We start from the raw sequence: 16571 nt of genomic DNA, 5'->3' as shown, positions 1-16571 counted from the left end.
AATTGACTATTGATTGATACTTGTGTCTAGAAATGAAGAGAGAGAAGTCAGCTAGGAAAGGAAAAGTTTGGAGATTGACCACATGAAAGTGAAAGAACAGTGGTAATTGAGGGTGAAATCAATAGTATTTTCCAATTCAGGATGAGCGAAAGGAAAAGCACCAATATAGTCATCAAAGATTCAGAAGAAAAAAACGTGAGGGAGAGGGCTTGATTAAGACTGGAATCGGGAATAAAAACAAGAAGAGGAAATATTCAGCAGACTAGGCAGTACTGTGGAGTTAATATTATACTGTGTCAAAACCCAGGCAGCATATGTGTTTCCAGAGGGCTTACTCCTGCTCTTTTCTCACCCTACTAACATGCAATTTTAGAACTTACACAGTTTTTTTAAAATTCCCTTTGAATTTCATGTTTTCCATTTGGCAAAGATTTTGTTAAATGAAAACTTGAATTGACACTTGACCCAGCAACTGCACTAATAAGCTTTCTAATCACCCATTAATCCAAGCTTTACTTTAGATAGACCATGTTATCTGACTTTGCTCTGTGAAAGACTCTAACCTTGCCTTTTTCCTCCCTTGATACCTTTTCATTTTCATTCACCTGGAAAGAATACTGGGAAAGAAACTGGAAAGAATACAACAAATGGAACTTATAAAATTTGAATTAGAGGCTCAAACAGCAAAGGTGTCAAGGGAGGAGAAAGACAAGGTTAGAGTCTTTCAGAGAGAAGAGTCAGATAACAGTCTATCTAAAGGAAAGCTTCAATTAATGGGTGACCAGAAAGCTGCTTAGTGCAGTTGCCGAGTTGCTTTTCTATCTTCTCTTTTGAATTGAAATTGTATTTTTTTAAAAGTGAAATTTTCTCTTTTCATTGAAATCTCGTTAGTTCTGTTTGATCACCAGGGGTCTTTCCCCCTTAAGCTTCAGATGATGAGCCAACATTGCCTGTTACCATTATCTTCTCCTTCACCGTTTACTCTTCCATAGTCTTCAAATGACCTTTATCTCAAAGCACCAAAAAGCAAGACCACTGTCCAAAATGGCCAGTGCCGTACAGGTACTGATATTTATTTGCTACAAATAAAGAAGAAATGTTTAAATTCTAGAAGATTCCAGTGAACCTGTTCTACATTTCAAATCTTGGTTCTGATCCTAAATGAATCCTGATTTTGTTATTTATTTAATGCACTCATGGGTCATGGCATCACTGGCTAGCCAGTTTTTATTGCCCGTCCCTAGTTGCCCTTAAATGGTGGTTAGCTGCCTTCTTGAATTGTTGCAGTCCACATGCTGTGGTTAATGATTGATATAACTGAGTGGCTTTCTAGGCCATTTCAGAGGGCAGTTGAGAGTCAACCACATTGCTGTGGGTCTGGTATCACTTGTTGGTCAGCACGGGTGAGTTTGGCAGATTTCCTTCCCTGAAGGACGTTAGTGAACCATATGGGTTTTTCCAACAATCAACAATGGTTTTATGGTTATCACTAGATTCTTAATTCCAGATCTTTTAAATTGAATTTTAATCTGCCATAGCAGGATCCAAGCCTGGGTCCATAGGACATTGGTTGAATTTCTAGGCTAATCATCTGGTAGTGATAATATTACTAGGCCATCGCTTCTCCATTGTTATGATTTCCCGTGCAGACCAGTCACCTGAAACAATTGAACTTTGCCAAGAGCCCAATGGAAAAACTGACAAACAAGATTTTACTTTCATAATTTTGACTTCGTCAAACCAAAGTCATTTAACAGGCATAATTGTATCAGAGATAATGGGAACTGCAGATGCTGGAGAATCCAAGATAATAAAGTGTGAAGCTGAATGAACACAGCAGGCCAAGCAGCATCTCAGGAGCACAAAATCTGACGTTTCGGGCCTAGCCCCTTCATCAGAGAGGGGGATGGGGAGAGGGTTCTGGAATAAATAGGGAGAGAGGGGGACGCGGACCGAAGATGGAGAGAAAAGAAGATAGGTGGAGAGGAGAGTGTAGGTGGGGAGGTAGGGAGGGGATAGGTCAGTCCAGGGAAGACGGACAGGTGAAGGAGGTGGGATGGAGGTTAGTAGGTAGGAAATGGAGGTGCGGCTTGGGATGGGAGGAAAGGATGGGTGAGAGGAAGAACAGGTTAGGGAGGCAGAGACAGGCTGGGCTGGTTTTGGGATGCAGTGGGGGGAGGGGAAGAGCTGGGCTGGTTGTGTGGTGCAGTGGGGGGAGGGGACGAACTGGGCTGGTTTTGGGATGCAGTGCGGGAAGGGGAGATTTTGAAGCTGGTGAAGTCCACATTGATACCATTGGGCTGCAGGGGTCCCAAGCGGAATATGAGTTGCGGAACACCTCCGTTCGGTTCGCAATAAACTGCACCTCCCAGTCGCGAACCATTTCAACTCCCCCTCCTGTTCTTTAGATGACATGTCCATCATGGGCCTCCTGCAGTGCCACAATGATGCTACCCGTAGGTTGCAGGAACAGCAACTCGTATTCCGCTTGGGAACCCTGCAGCCCAATGGTATCAATGTGGACTTCACCAGCTTCAAAATCTCCCCTTGCCCCACTGCATCCCAAAACCACTTTCCCTGGAGTCTGCTATCATAACCACAGACCTACATTTATAAACTCCTTTTTCCCAGCAACTGACTTCTGGTTTTATTTTCAGTCAGGGACTGTCTCTCAAACTGCAATCTTTGAAACTAAAGTTAGTCCATGCAACTGTCCATTTAATCTTTCCAAGAGCAGATTTCATCTCATTAGTTAGCACCACTGGAAAAACCTACATTACACATATGATAGTGGTTTTAGAAGATGGCTAGCTCACCACCTATCCTGTCCAGCAATTAAGGCAGGCCAGGAGATGCCTATATCCCTTGACCAAATATAAAAATGAGAGAACGCAGAAAGGATACAGTATCCCTTTAAGATCTGCATCTCTACCTTACAAAGGCCTCTTCCCAGTTTATTAGGAAACATATTGCCTCCTTCGTTGAAGTCAGTGTCCAGTTTTAAGTCAAACATGAGGAACTGGATAGAGCATTGAATAGAAACCAAAATAACGTTTCTGGACCTGATGTGTTAATTCTGACTTTTCTCCACAGATGCTGCCAGACCTGCTGAGCTTTTCCAGCAATTTCTGCTTTTGTTGTAGAAGATGAATAGGTTCATTTCATGCGAGATCCTTTCAGCAAGCAGAACATCGTTCCATCAGCCTGGACTGAATTTGAGTCCCACTTCACCAGGCGATAGAACACAGTCTAACTTATAACGTCACACTGTCCTTCTTGTGACTTAGTATTAATCTCTTTCACTGCTAGGAACAATGGCAGGGATGTAATCACAATGTGACAAGTTGTCACTCAGAACAGTGATACTTCATTTCATCTGATTGAAATTACTGGAGGAGCTGTTGTAATAGCTGCACCCGTACAGCTGTTAAAGCTTTGCTGAAATTATTTTTTAAATTATATATTTTTCTACAGAAAAAACTGTAGCTCATATTTTCCATGCCTGAAATGCAAGTAAAACACTGCTGAAAAATGTACACCATCACTATCTTTAAATAAAAATAAGTAAGTCAATGTGTTGATTGGAGCACTGCATCAGCATTTAGTTAGCTTGAATCAAGTGTGCTTTTCATGTCTTTTTTTGTTGACCAAGTTTTTCTGTGTTTCCATTGTTTTCTGTTATTGTTTTAAACCTGAAGGTGGTTGTACTGGTAAAGTTCAATGTGCGTTCCTGATGATGCTCCTTCATGGGCAGCAAATGTCATAATAACTTCAGACTGAAATCACAGACTGGAATATTAACATTCCAATAAAGCGTCAAACTGGGAAGACTGATGTAAATTCACATGACAGCTGGCTTAAGTTTATCACCTAGATTCTGTTAATATTACACCTCAGGGTATTTCCCCTTTTACAAGTTTGATCAAAATGGACAGACAAATAAATGAGCTGCATAATTCAACTGAGGATTCTAATATCATCAGCAATATTTAACGTTTCAGTATGAAAGTAACCTGTTTCCCATGATTATATATCCATCAGCCAGATTATAAATTAGCAAGATAGTCTATTTGAGTCCTCACAGTGATGGCGTAGTGTGCTGTGAGTGTCATCACTGCAGGAGGGGACTGCAATCACCATCAGCCCCATCCCTCCACTCATGTGAGTTTTTCCACTTTAAACATCGGCAGAGAAGAGAGCTGTCTGTTGTCTTCAAGAAGTAGTGTTTCCCTGAACTGCTCCATATCTCCTTATAGCTCAGTTCACTCCACTTTTCCTAGACATTCATAAGAAGTTCATCAAAACTTTTGCAAGGGTGAACAGTGGAGTGGAGACGGTTACAACAGAGAAATAAAGAAAAACACAGAAGAAACATTTTCACTGTAAACATCTACAAAAAGAAAACCTTAATTTAACTGAATGATAATGTTCAGAAATAACTGACACTGAGGCTCAGTTTAATTATTTCAGCTTGGGAAATGCTGCATGATACTTAAGAAAATGAGACTTCTGTTAAGTAGCTTGTTGCATAATTCTCCAGCCTAAAAATATGCTTCATAACTGCAGTTAGGTCATCAGGGAGAAATCATGGAGTGGATTTTGGATCCTTCTCCCTAGTGAAAATGTGATCTAAGTATCCCAAAATTGATGAGCTGTTCTGTACTTGCTGTTCTTATGGCCACGGTAGTCTCTTTGCTCCACCAATTTGCCACCCTTTGCCTTTACTGTCACAAATTTGAGAGATCTTTTTCGAGTTCATTTCAGGTTACCAAAAATTAATGCTTTGCTGCCAGTCCATGATTGCATTACAAATTACAAGCTTGACTTGGAATTTTCCTTCTGTTTGAAGCCCTTTGAAGATTTTCAAATACAAAAGATTGCATGCTTTCAAAATGACTTGTCATTTCACAGGTTAAGTCCTGCAATCTATCTTTCTCTGAGGACTGAAACAGCAAGCATACATCAATATCCAATGTAACCCATTCTACTTGCAGTCCACTGCAGTCAACAATATATAATGTTCCAGTTAGCTCCAGTCATTGTTTCTGACAAAGCAGAGAGCAATGGAGGAGTGTGAACTGAAAATTGGCTTGATAGAAAGAGATATTTGAATGAATTATGGCAGCTGGTGACTCTGGACATTGCTATACTTTCAAAGAAAAAATGCTAAAACTAATCATTCATTATGCAGTTGACCTCATGTAAACAATAATCTGAGTTTAAAAAATGAAAACGCCAAGTCATTTTACAGTCTATACTTAACATCTCCTGTCTTCTGCTAATTTGTTGTTGCAATTTGGACAGATAAACATGGGTTAAAAAGTATGCCTGTGGTATATTCAACTGCGTTATATCAACATTGTTTTCATTTTCTGCTGTTTGTGAGCAGCAACATGCCGTGTGTTTACCTCTGGGCAGGAGAATTTTCAGTCATATAAACAGACCCTTCAGTCTAACTAGTCCGTGCCAATCCTGTTCCCAAGCTAAACAAGTCCCACCCTCCTGCGCTTGGCCCAGCCTCCTCCAAAACTTTCCTATTCATGAACCAAATAAATGTCTTTTAAATAAAAACCAAAAGAATGGCAGATGCTGTAAATCAGGAACAAAAACAAAGTTGCTGGAGAAGCTCAGCAGGTCTGGCAGTATTTGTGATGGGAAAAACAGTTAACATTTTGGGTCCAGTGACCCTTCGTCAGAACAAAATGTTTTTTAACTGTTGTAACTGTACCTGCTTCCAGCTTTACTATGGTTGCAGAGGAGGGCTTTTTAAAATATGAAAGCTTAGAAATTCAGACAGTTGATTGTTCTGGTTTTGAGGTGATTTCTAAAAAAATAGTTTTTCACAAATCTTCATCCTGTTGCACAGAGGATGCCAGTCAAGCTTATGAAGAGCAGGCATTGGAGAGATTGCAATCACCGCATGTGCTCCAGGCAGCCTGTGTGATGCAAACCACGAAGTCCTGCCAATGAGAACATTGTAAATGTCACCATCATCCATAGCAGTGGCCTGGTTTTACATTGCAGAGGATCTGTCTCTGAAGATGAACCCCGATTTTCTCAATTAAATATCCAAGCTGTAACGGATAAACTGGTCTAGGACAACCATGCAAAATGGGTAATAGGGAGTCCGCATTCTTTTAAACTGGAAAAATACATTCGACATGGTCACAAATGGCTGTCAATTTGCTCATGCTTGTTTTTCTGTACTGCCAGAAATTAATTTCACCCCTGTTGTGTTATAACCAGAACTTTAGCAACAGCGAGCAAACAAGGCAATGAGAAATGTTTTCTCCTTTTTACATTCAAAAAATTATAAGAATTTTAGTAGTTAATCCAATTGAGAATGGAATCAGGCAATAATCTGTTCAGAATATATCCAACCTACAATTATTAGAAGCATTAGGGCAAAGTTAAAAGGAATAGAGTCTTTCCTTAAATATGTCTAATTCAGGCAAAATTTTCAATTCCATTGTTTCAGATGAAGTTATTGAACACTTGTGACTAAACTAATTGCAGCAAGGCCCGATATGTTTAAATGGTCAATAAGAACAGAAAATGCTGATTATATTCAACACAGCAGACTTTATCTGTGGACAGAGAAACAGCTAACATTTTAGTTCATTGTTTTCTCATGCAGAGATCATCCCTCTCGACTTCCAACCTCATCATTTCCATACCTGGAACATCCCACTTTTACCACCTTCCCAAAATCCATAAATAAGCCTTATATAGTTGAGCCCTTATTTCCACTTGTTCCTACCCTGCTGAACCCATTTCCATTGATTTCAATTCTATTAGTGACTTTAACAGTTTACAATGTCCTAGTTTTACATTTCTTTCACTGTGGACTGTCTGAAGGCTTCCTACTTTTTCATTGGATATCCCCCCAACCAGCAACCTTCTCGATCTGGTTGAATTTGTTCTTACATTTAAGAATTTCTTTAACTCCACCCATTTCCTCTTAATAAAATATGTTGTACTGAGTGCAAACATGAATCTTAGAAGAGCTTGCCTTTTGCAAGAAATGTATATGATTCTCTGTTCCAGTCCTATTCAGTCTGTGACCTCATCTGTTTTGCCATTACATTGATGGATGTTCTAGTCTATTCCCTGCTCTTCCACTGAGCTGGGCAAGTTTATCAAGTTTGACTTAAATTTGCATTCTCCTCTCAACTTCACATGGTCCATCTTTGACTCTTCACTTACCTTCTTTTCCATGACATTTCTGGAGGTAGTTTATCAAGCAATATTCAATGTAAACCCACTGACTTTCACAGCTACCTTTTTACATCCTACTTCCTTAAAGAACTCTTCAATTCTCCCAGTTTCTTTATCCCTGTCCCTGATATGTCCCTGTTTTCCTTAGTTGGGGATTCCATACATTGTATGTAATGGGGCCCTGAACCATGTGCATCTCATTCCCTCACATCAGTTCTGATCTCTACCCCTCCCTCCCAGAACCATAGTGAGTTTTTTCTTGTTCTGATCTTACAATCCACCAGACCCTATAAGTATTGGATCCTCCTCTGACATTTCTACTACCTCTGGAGCAATGCTATTATCAAACACATTTTCCACACCCCCTCCCCTTTTAAGAATCTAAGGGCTTGATTTTTTAGCAATATCTTGGTCCACTCCTCAGTCACTCCCTATATTCTTCCCCTTCCCATGCCACTTCTCCATGCAAACCCATGAGATGAATCACCTGTTATTTTCCCTTTTTCCGTCCAAGAACACAAATATTCTTTCCAAGTGAAATAACGATTGATTCCTCCTTTCAGTTAAGTGTGCTGCATTTATTGTTCGCAATATGTCTTCCTGTGCATTGAGTAGATAAAGCACAGACTGAGTGACAACTTTTTGGAAAACTCCCATTAACTCTGCAAGCATGACCCTGAGCTTCCAGTCACTTGTCACTTTAATTCTCTACCTGTTTCTACACTGATCTTGCTATCCTTGGCTTCTTGCAGTGTTCTCATGAAATTCATTACGAAACAAGGAATAGCACCTCATGTTTGAACTCCGTTCTCTACAGCCTACTGAGTGCAGTATTGGTTTCAATCATTTGAGACAATAACATCTGCTTCCATTTGCTTTTTTCCTTTTCCTGGATTTGGATTTTCTCTTATTTCTTCCTTCTACTTTCAGATAGAAACTGTTTATCATCCAGCCATTCACACCTCCTCTAGACACATCTTTAGTTTCCTTACTTGTCCTCTTGCCAATCCTTTTGTCCCTGCACAATTAAAATTTTAATCAGTTAAAATAAACATACGGCATAAATGGTCATTGATCCAAAGTATTAATTCTGTTTCTTCCTACATAAAATCCACCAATGGTGTACTTCCAGCATTTTCAGTTCTTTGCTTCAGATTTCCAGCATCTGCAGTATTTTGATTTGTTTACATGACCAATTACATTTAACAAATCTAGTTAGTGTGTTTTTGAAGAAAAATGCCTGGATTCTTGAGTAGCATGCATTAGTTGTGCATATAATGTTCAAAAGGCTTGCTAAAAGAGATGTAGCAGCCTGACTCTCAAGCTGGTTAGCAGACTCGCTAACAGGTAGTTGAGTTAAAATGTGTTATTAAAAACATTGTTCAGATCACAATGTATAGAGTTTTCAAGCACACCTTATACTCTGTTCATTTAAGCCGTGGAATATGTATACATATCTGTTTGCTAGGATGATGATAGAGGGAGTTTGTGTCAAGGAGTCATAACTTTACAATAATCACAGACAATAAGGAGAATGATTGTGAGATCTTAATTTACAGAGATTGCAGGAATGTAATACTTTTCCACAGGGTACAGTTAAGGCACAGGTAAATGCATCTTCTAATGGAGACTCGGATAAATATTTGAAATTTGAATGACATAGGCTATGGAAGAGGAGTAGGGTAGTGGGATTAGTTTTGTCTAGCTGTATCAAAGCTAGCATGAGCGTAATGAGGAGAAAAGTTTCATTATCTGTAAACTTCTTTAGTTCTGTAAAAATAGCAGGCAAGCTGGGATAAAATGTTTATTTACCATACTGTTGCTACAATAAAAGGACCAGTTTATTGAAAACATTTTAAAAAGGAAAACAACTGGGTCATTGTCTGAAATATTGTCTAAACCTTCATTGCATGCATGTATGTTAATTAAAGAAACGTAACCTATTTTCCCCATAATTAATGAATGGTATGTTATTTTCCTGAATTGCAGATCCCTAGCCTAAGTCACAGTGTCATGTCTCAGACAAGTTTTCGAGCTGAGTACAAATCCACTGGGGGTCCAGCTGTGTTCCAGAAGCCAGTTAAATTCCAGGTGGACATCACTTACACAGAAGGCAATGAGGCACGGAAGGAGAATGGGATTTATTCAGTCACCTTCACACTGCTGTCAGGTAACAGCAGCAGCCAAGGCAATAGGGGTGGCTATAGTCTTATTAATGGTAGGAAGGGAAATGGAAAGGACTGATATCTTGCACATATGTTGATTATCACGGCAACCTGTGCGTTATGTTTCATTTCTGTTTAATATTGTATTCTGTATCTCTTTAGGTGATCAGTGATTTATGTTATTAATCATGGATGTGGATGGGGATATACATATTCAATCCAAGCATGCTCTGAAAGAACACTTGGGTAGTAGGCAACAGTGTAAAAAAATTTCATATTTTAAACATTCAAGCTGAATTTTAATGCATGTTAAAAATTAAAGTTTTATTCTTCACTCGAAGCAGAACTTCCTAATCATTGCATGCATCTGAATTAAAAGCAGGAGGTATGGGTGCATTAAGTGTGCTGTCTCAATATCACAGGACAGCCATTTGCAGCTATTATGTGTGTTAGATGGATGTCCTCTGCCCTGTCTCTTGTATTGCTCATGTTATTTGGTACCTTAAGACAAGCTGAATCAAGTTCAACTTAGTTTGAAATGCTTATTTATTTTACTTGCCAGCTACTAAGGTAGTAAAGTAGAAAGGAAGTAGTTATTTATAACAAATTGAGAGAAAATGCTTCTTCTTAGTTGACTGCAATTAACACAATTTTACCATTGACCTATTGTGAGCAATTGAACTATTTAGGAACAGTTTGGATCAGTGTTCAGCTGATAAAGTATACATCTGTCACTGGCACGTTAACCTTTCTCGACCATGGACATTATTTTTATGTTCTTTCTCTAGAACTGGTTTCTGTTTCAGAAAATGTACGGAAATGTTACTCACAAAAGTTTTTTTTTGTTGAGAGGTTCCTTGGTTAAGTTTGCTGTTGTGTGGAGACATTTATGTTGTATATGTAAATACTTCAGCTTTGAGATTAACGGATCCAAGCCAGCCAGTGAGCCAGAAACTAAGATTACTTTCATTGCCGATAGAGTTTATTAAGTAGTCCGTATTACTTCTTCTTTAAAATTAATTAGGAGAGATGTTATCACACAGTTCTGGAGCAAATGGTACTTGAACCCAGGCCTGTCTGACTGCTCTGTACTGCGCTGAATAAGAGTCACTGGACCCGAAACATTCCACTGTGCTTTCTCTCCACAGATGCTGCCAGACTTGCTGAGTTTTTCCAACAATTTCTGATTTTGTTCCCATACTTTGTTTTCTCACAAGATCTTACCCTTGTATTATCAAGATTCCTTTTAAAAAGTTGCAGTATTTTTCTAGGGCCATGTTTACTTCCAGACCCATTTTCAGAACTTGTAATACATTTCTGACCTTTTACATGCTTGCTTCTTGTCCCTCCTTTTGCATATTTAGTCAATATTTGTATTTTCTAGTTACTCCCTTCCATTCATTGGCCACCTGTGGCAAATGTGTCAACTTTGATACCATTTTGTTGTTGTTCTCTAGGGCAAATATTCTTGACTGCATTCCTGTACCAATTGCCTATATTCAGTCAATTTCCACATTATTGCCCAATAAATGTGTGAAGTGCACTGTGCCTCAGCATTTTCTATGATGTGTTCGGATATTGCAATGTTGTAATCAGTGCCAAATAACTACAAGAAGTGCACCCTAAAAATGTTAGTATAAAATTACAGTTCCTCTATCACTACTTATAACCTTATCTAACCATTCCATTCTGACTTTGTTTTGTAATGTACTATGTCCTCTGGATTAAAATTGATTACTGCTGAGCTTGTAAAATGCCATAAAGTTTGCCAAAATTTCTCTGCAACCTCAGCCTTAATCATGTACTTCTCCCTGCATACAGGGTGTGAAATTGCTCAGAAAAAAATGGTTGATCTAATTGTGTTCCCTCCCCAAGCCAGGGGATGATCACTCATTATCAAAGAAATGTTTGGATTTCTCCCAAAAAATCTATTGAGATGAACTTTATGCTCCCAACCAATTACAGTGAGTTATTTGCATGAACTGCCCATGCAATGACAGGTGGTAGTTTACAACTGAGCCCATGAGCTCAGATAGTATGAAGCATCCAATCTATTATCACGTGATTTATTTCACATACTCCATTTCTAAAGGGACTTTTCACTGCTGTGTTCATTATCACGATATCTACATTTTTCTCATCTATCTCTCAATTCTGTAAATTCATCTGATGTGCCCTGGCCTATACCTGTGTATTTTTCCATTACCTAGTCCACAATTACCGTTTTCTCTTTACTATGTTTTATTGTAGTCTAGCTAAATCCAGTTGCCACATCTAGCAACTACAGGGTAAAATTGTTTTGTTACTTATTCCACTGCTGTGACTTCATTAAGGTCTGTTGCTAATTGGAGACTCAGTACTGACCATGATGTATCACATCTATTGGTGATCTGTTCTGTAATATTACTATACTCATCATCCTTATTCCTGCATTCAGTAATAGAATTTTTAACCTGTGATACAGATGAATTTGAAAATTATGTGTGTAGTTTTAAGATTAACTTTTATTTCCTTTAAACTCCTATCTCCAAATTCCAACAATGCTTGCAGCAATGTTAATTATTTGATTAGAGAAAGGAATGTGGTTAATATCAAAATTGTGTGAGCTGTAGATCCATTGACTTCCCAGAAATAGTTATTTTATTGTGTTCCCTATTTTCTTTGAGCCTGTTTCATAGATGGCCTACTGTAAAGTAAGAATGCCATTTGACACTATATCTATGCAGATAAATGTCGTGTACCCTAACTATCGTACAGGGATTCACCATTCTTTTTAATGATTTCAGCATGTTGTCATCTGCATACCTGCAGCTGGTAGAACTTGAAACATCCTTAGCCTTACTTCAGTCTTGATTGCTTAAATTGTTACAGACATTTTTTAAGTAATGTGCTGCACACATTCTCGATACATGTCTGCTGTCCAACGCAACGCAGTTAAAGAGTCTGTGACTGGAACACTCATTGCTGGCCTGATCCTTCTTTTATCTAGTACATTTCGTCCTGCCTGATCAAAAGCACTATTCTCTTCTTCCAAACATTCCATGCTTTGGGTAATTTTGAAAACCTTGTTACTCAATTCAGAACTATCCTTTGCATAATGGTATTTTGAATTGTATCTAAAACACCTGTGACCATATCTTGGGCACCCTGGCTACGTTGTTCTGTTACAGTTCCCTCTCCTCCTATTTATTATAATTGCTAAAGGTATCTCTATACTTATCCCTTTTACTTATGACTCTCCTCAAGTACTGATGCATTTGGCCTTGAACTATGTGATCTCACATGACCGCTGCCACTGAATCTTGCATTCTTTGTGTTACTGCTGAATGTTCCACTTGGGAATGAAGGTTTTCTCAGAAAACTTTTCAGGCTTGTGATGTCTATTCATCAAATATGTTTCTTTCTGGAAATTTAACTCTGAAGTGTCTGTCCATGATCAATATCTTAATACAGGCTAACACTTTAAAGACTAAACTTGGAATCTCCAATAAAATTTTTTTCAGCCTTGAAAAGATTGATTATTTAAATGTATCCTACTTCTAAATGTTTCAACATCTAACCCTGCCTTGTATTCATTCTAAAAAATCGCCTTTCCTATAAATTTAACCATAAATGTTAATAGATTATACAAACATTCCTCAATGTCCAATTTTTGAGCCACTAACTCTGAGAATATTTCACATCTGATCTTGCTTCAAGTAGGAAGCAGAAATGCCAGGACCTTACCTAACTTTTTTCTTTTTATTTGGAAAGAACATAATCTACGTTCACATATCAACTTTGTTTCACTAATTGTGATAACAATAAGCTTCACTGCATTATTAGGAAACCGTTACAATTGATTTCAATCATTCCTCACAAACTCAAATTGTAACCTTCTGTCTGAAAAGAATTTGGAGTTCAGTCTTCACCATTAAGCACCCATTCTTTTCTACCAAAGGCACATTAAATTCCAACTAGTTTGTGAGACAGAAACTGAGGTACGTTTCTTTGCCAGCAGAGTCTGTTAACTACTCAGGCTCACAGCTCTTTCCACACACTGTTGTTTCCCCTTATTAACAAGTACCCAGTTAAATCAAATCATACCAACCTTCTACTTAACTACTCTGTATTAATAGAGCTGACTGTCTGAAGATGTGCAAATTCTCTTATGAGGTGAGCATAGCGAATGCTTGACAAACTCAGCAGGACTGGTATCTTCTGTGGAGGGAGCACACCTCATGTTTCAACTCTGCTAGGACTCTTTCAGAAGCGTCATACTGGACTCGAAACATTACCTATGTTTCTGTCTCCACAGATGCTACAGACTTGTTTAATTTCTCTGGCATTCTCTGTGTTTGTTTCAGATTTCCAGCATTGGCAGTATTTTGCTTTTACTCTCTAATGAAGTGCTTCTTGTCTGAGAGTAGCAAAATGTCACCTGCCAAAATATATTATATTCACAAGTAATGAGCATAAAAAAGAAACTTAACTAAATCAACACATACATTAACCTCAAAGTCACCACAGAACATGACAAAAGGCAGACAGGCAACAGATATGAACCTGTTGGGAGCAGAAGACAATCGATCATAAAACTAACAGGTAACCTCAGTAAACGAAAGCAGAACATGCCACATAGATTTTATCATTTTAAGGTGAGTGTCAATTAATCAGACATACTATGCTTCCAGTAAGGAAAACATATGTTCTAATCAAAGTGATTTGCATGAATAGGAAGTGGAGGCAATTATAGGCAGATTGTGATCTTTATATAATTTGAGCGTAATTAATAGCCATTCCATTTCTACTAATGAAGGGTGAGTCTAGAGAATTAATAATGGACTATTGACAGCAGTAACCTGTCGAACTTCAGTAAATAGGAAGACTTTCTCCAAAGCTAAAGTTTGCCAACAGAAGGCAACCAAATCCAAGTTTTAAGTGACTCACTTTGAAAAACCTGCACAAAATAAACCTTATTCACAGGAATTAACGAACATTGATGTGGGTCAGGAAAAACAGTTCAAAAACTAAACAGCCCTGAGGAAGGGTAATACCCGAAATATTGACAGCTCCTTTCCTCCAGATGCCGCCTGACTTGCTGTGTTCTTCCAGCCTTGGATTCCAGCAAAATCCAAACAGCCAAAATCCAGCAGCTTTTGTTGGGCTTTGGAATGATTTTGGTCACAGAGTGAATGATTTTAACATCACAATTAGTCTCAAGTCTCTTATAGACTTGTTTACAATAAGTACTTGTCCCTAATTGGATTTAATTTAAATACACATTGCAATTTATTTTGAAAAGACAGACAATTTATGTGTAAGTTGGGACCAATTTCAGTGAGTTAAATAGCAGTAATGCAGGTACTCTGCTGTTTTTCAGTTGGTGTTTTAAGCAGTGGGTCATATAATCTAGAACCATTCAAAATCATCCATACTGTGAAAAGCAAAGATGCATATTTGATGCCTGTGCATTGCTCTCACCTTGGCATGTCTGCCACAGTTGCCAACATCTGTTGAATAAAGGATAGCCTCTACTTAAGAGGTAGTAAGAACTGCCGATCCTGGAGTCAGACATAACACAGTGTGGAGCTGGAGGAACACAGCAGGCCAGGCAGCATCAGAGGAGCAGGAAAGGTGACATTTCGGGTTGGGACCCTGCTAGTCTCTATTTAATTTGTTTTTTGCATCACTTTCAAATCTCCCTTCAACATGTATGGACTCAGACTGAAGATTAGTATGAAAGGCTTTTTAAAAAAACTTGTACATTTGAAGCACTATTTCCAACAGCAGTCTAACTTGACCGTATTAATTGAGAGCTAGTACGAACTGCAGATGCTGGAGAACTGCGATAACAAGGTGTAGAGCCGGATGAACTCAACAAGCCAAGCAGCATTAGAGGAGCAGGATTTGGGTCTCGGCCTGAAACGTCAGCTTGCTTGCTCCTATGATGCTGCTTGGCCTGCTGCGTTCATCCAGCTCTACACCTTGTTATCTCATGTATTCATTGAGATATTGTTTTAGTCATACCCCATAATTGCTTGATTTGATTGATGAAGGCGGGGTAGTGAATTGTGAAATCAAATCTGCCTCACAGTGGAGAATTCTGGAGATTACAGGTACTAGGATCTGACAGCCTTTTACTAAGGAAGCAGCAGCTTCTCTCTTGAGGAGACAGCAACCATGTCTCTCAGTAACAACAACGTATGCAAATGGAAGTTTTGGTGCTAAATGACTCATCATGCATTTTGTGTTATCATATCACATTTTTAGCTTAATGCAGAGAAAAATTCCTAAGTACTTCATTATTACTTAATTAAATAGTACGCCAGGGTTGTAACACAGTTTGTACTTATAACCTGGGCTAGCAAAAGTGATGAGACATCTGCTAAAGTTTTGTCATACCTCGTGTCCTGTTGTCACTTCGAAGTGTAACTTCTGCAGCAAAGTAAATGTCTGAAATAGGTAGAGCGGGTAACAAAGTGTGGAGCTGGATGAACACAGCAGGCCAAGCAGCATCTTAGAAGCAGGAAAGCTGATGTTTCAGGCCTAGACCCTTCATCAGAAAATGGGGAGGGAGAGGTGGAGGGGGAGAGGGTTCTGAAATAACTAGGGAGAGAGGGGGAGGCGGTTCGAAGGTGGATAGAGGAGAAGATAGGTGGAGAGGAGACAGACAAGTTAAACAGGCGGGGATGGAACCAGTAGAGGTGAGTGTAGGGGGGGAGGTAGAGCGGGGATAGGTCAGTACGGGGAGGAGGGACAGGTCAAGGGGGAGGGATGAGGTTAGGAGGTAAGGAATGGGGGTGCGGCTTGAGATGGGAGGAGGGGATAGGTGGGAGAAAGGACTGGTTAGGGAGGCAGGGACGAGCTGGGCTGGTTTTGGGATGCAGTAGTGGGAGGGGAGATTTTGAAGCTTGTGAAATCCATGTTGATACCATTGGGCTGCAGAGTTCCCAAGCGGAACATGATTTGCTCTTCCTGCAACCTTTGGATGGCATCGTTGTGGCACTGCAGGAGGCCCAGGACGGACATGTCATCTGAGGAATGGGAGGGGGAGTTGAAATGGTTCGCGACTGGGAGGTGCAGTTGTTTTGTGTGAACCGAGTGTATGGGTTCTGCAAAGTGGTCCCCAAGCCTCTGCTTGGTTTCCCCAATGTAGAGGAAGCCACAACGGGTACAGTGGATGCAGTATACCACATTGGCAGATGT

General features: G+C 39.3%; 1 protein-coding gene across 1 annotated transcript in view; it reads left to right on the top strand.

The window, feature by feature from the left end:
• Positions 1-16571, top strand: part of LOC125459494 (serine/threonine-protein kinase BRSK2-like) — an 865025-nt gene that overhangs the window by 795885 nt on the left and 52569 nt on the right. The window contains 1 exon segment of the mRNA XM_059652027.1: positions 9208-9388. Within this exon segment, the coding sequence (XP_059508010.1) occupies positions 9208-9388 (181 nt within the window).

This window comes from Stegostoma tigrinum, chromosome 17, assembly GCF_030684315.1.
Source record: "Stegostoma tigrinum isolate sSteTig4 chromosome 17, sSteTig4.hap1, whole genome shotgun sequence".
NCBI lineage: Eukaryota > Metazoa > Chordata > Chondrichthyes > Orectolobiformes > Stegostomatidae > Stegostoma > Stegostoma tigrinum.
Note: the sequence above shows the minus strand (reverse complement) of the source record. Positions and strands in the feature narration are given on the sequence as shown.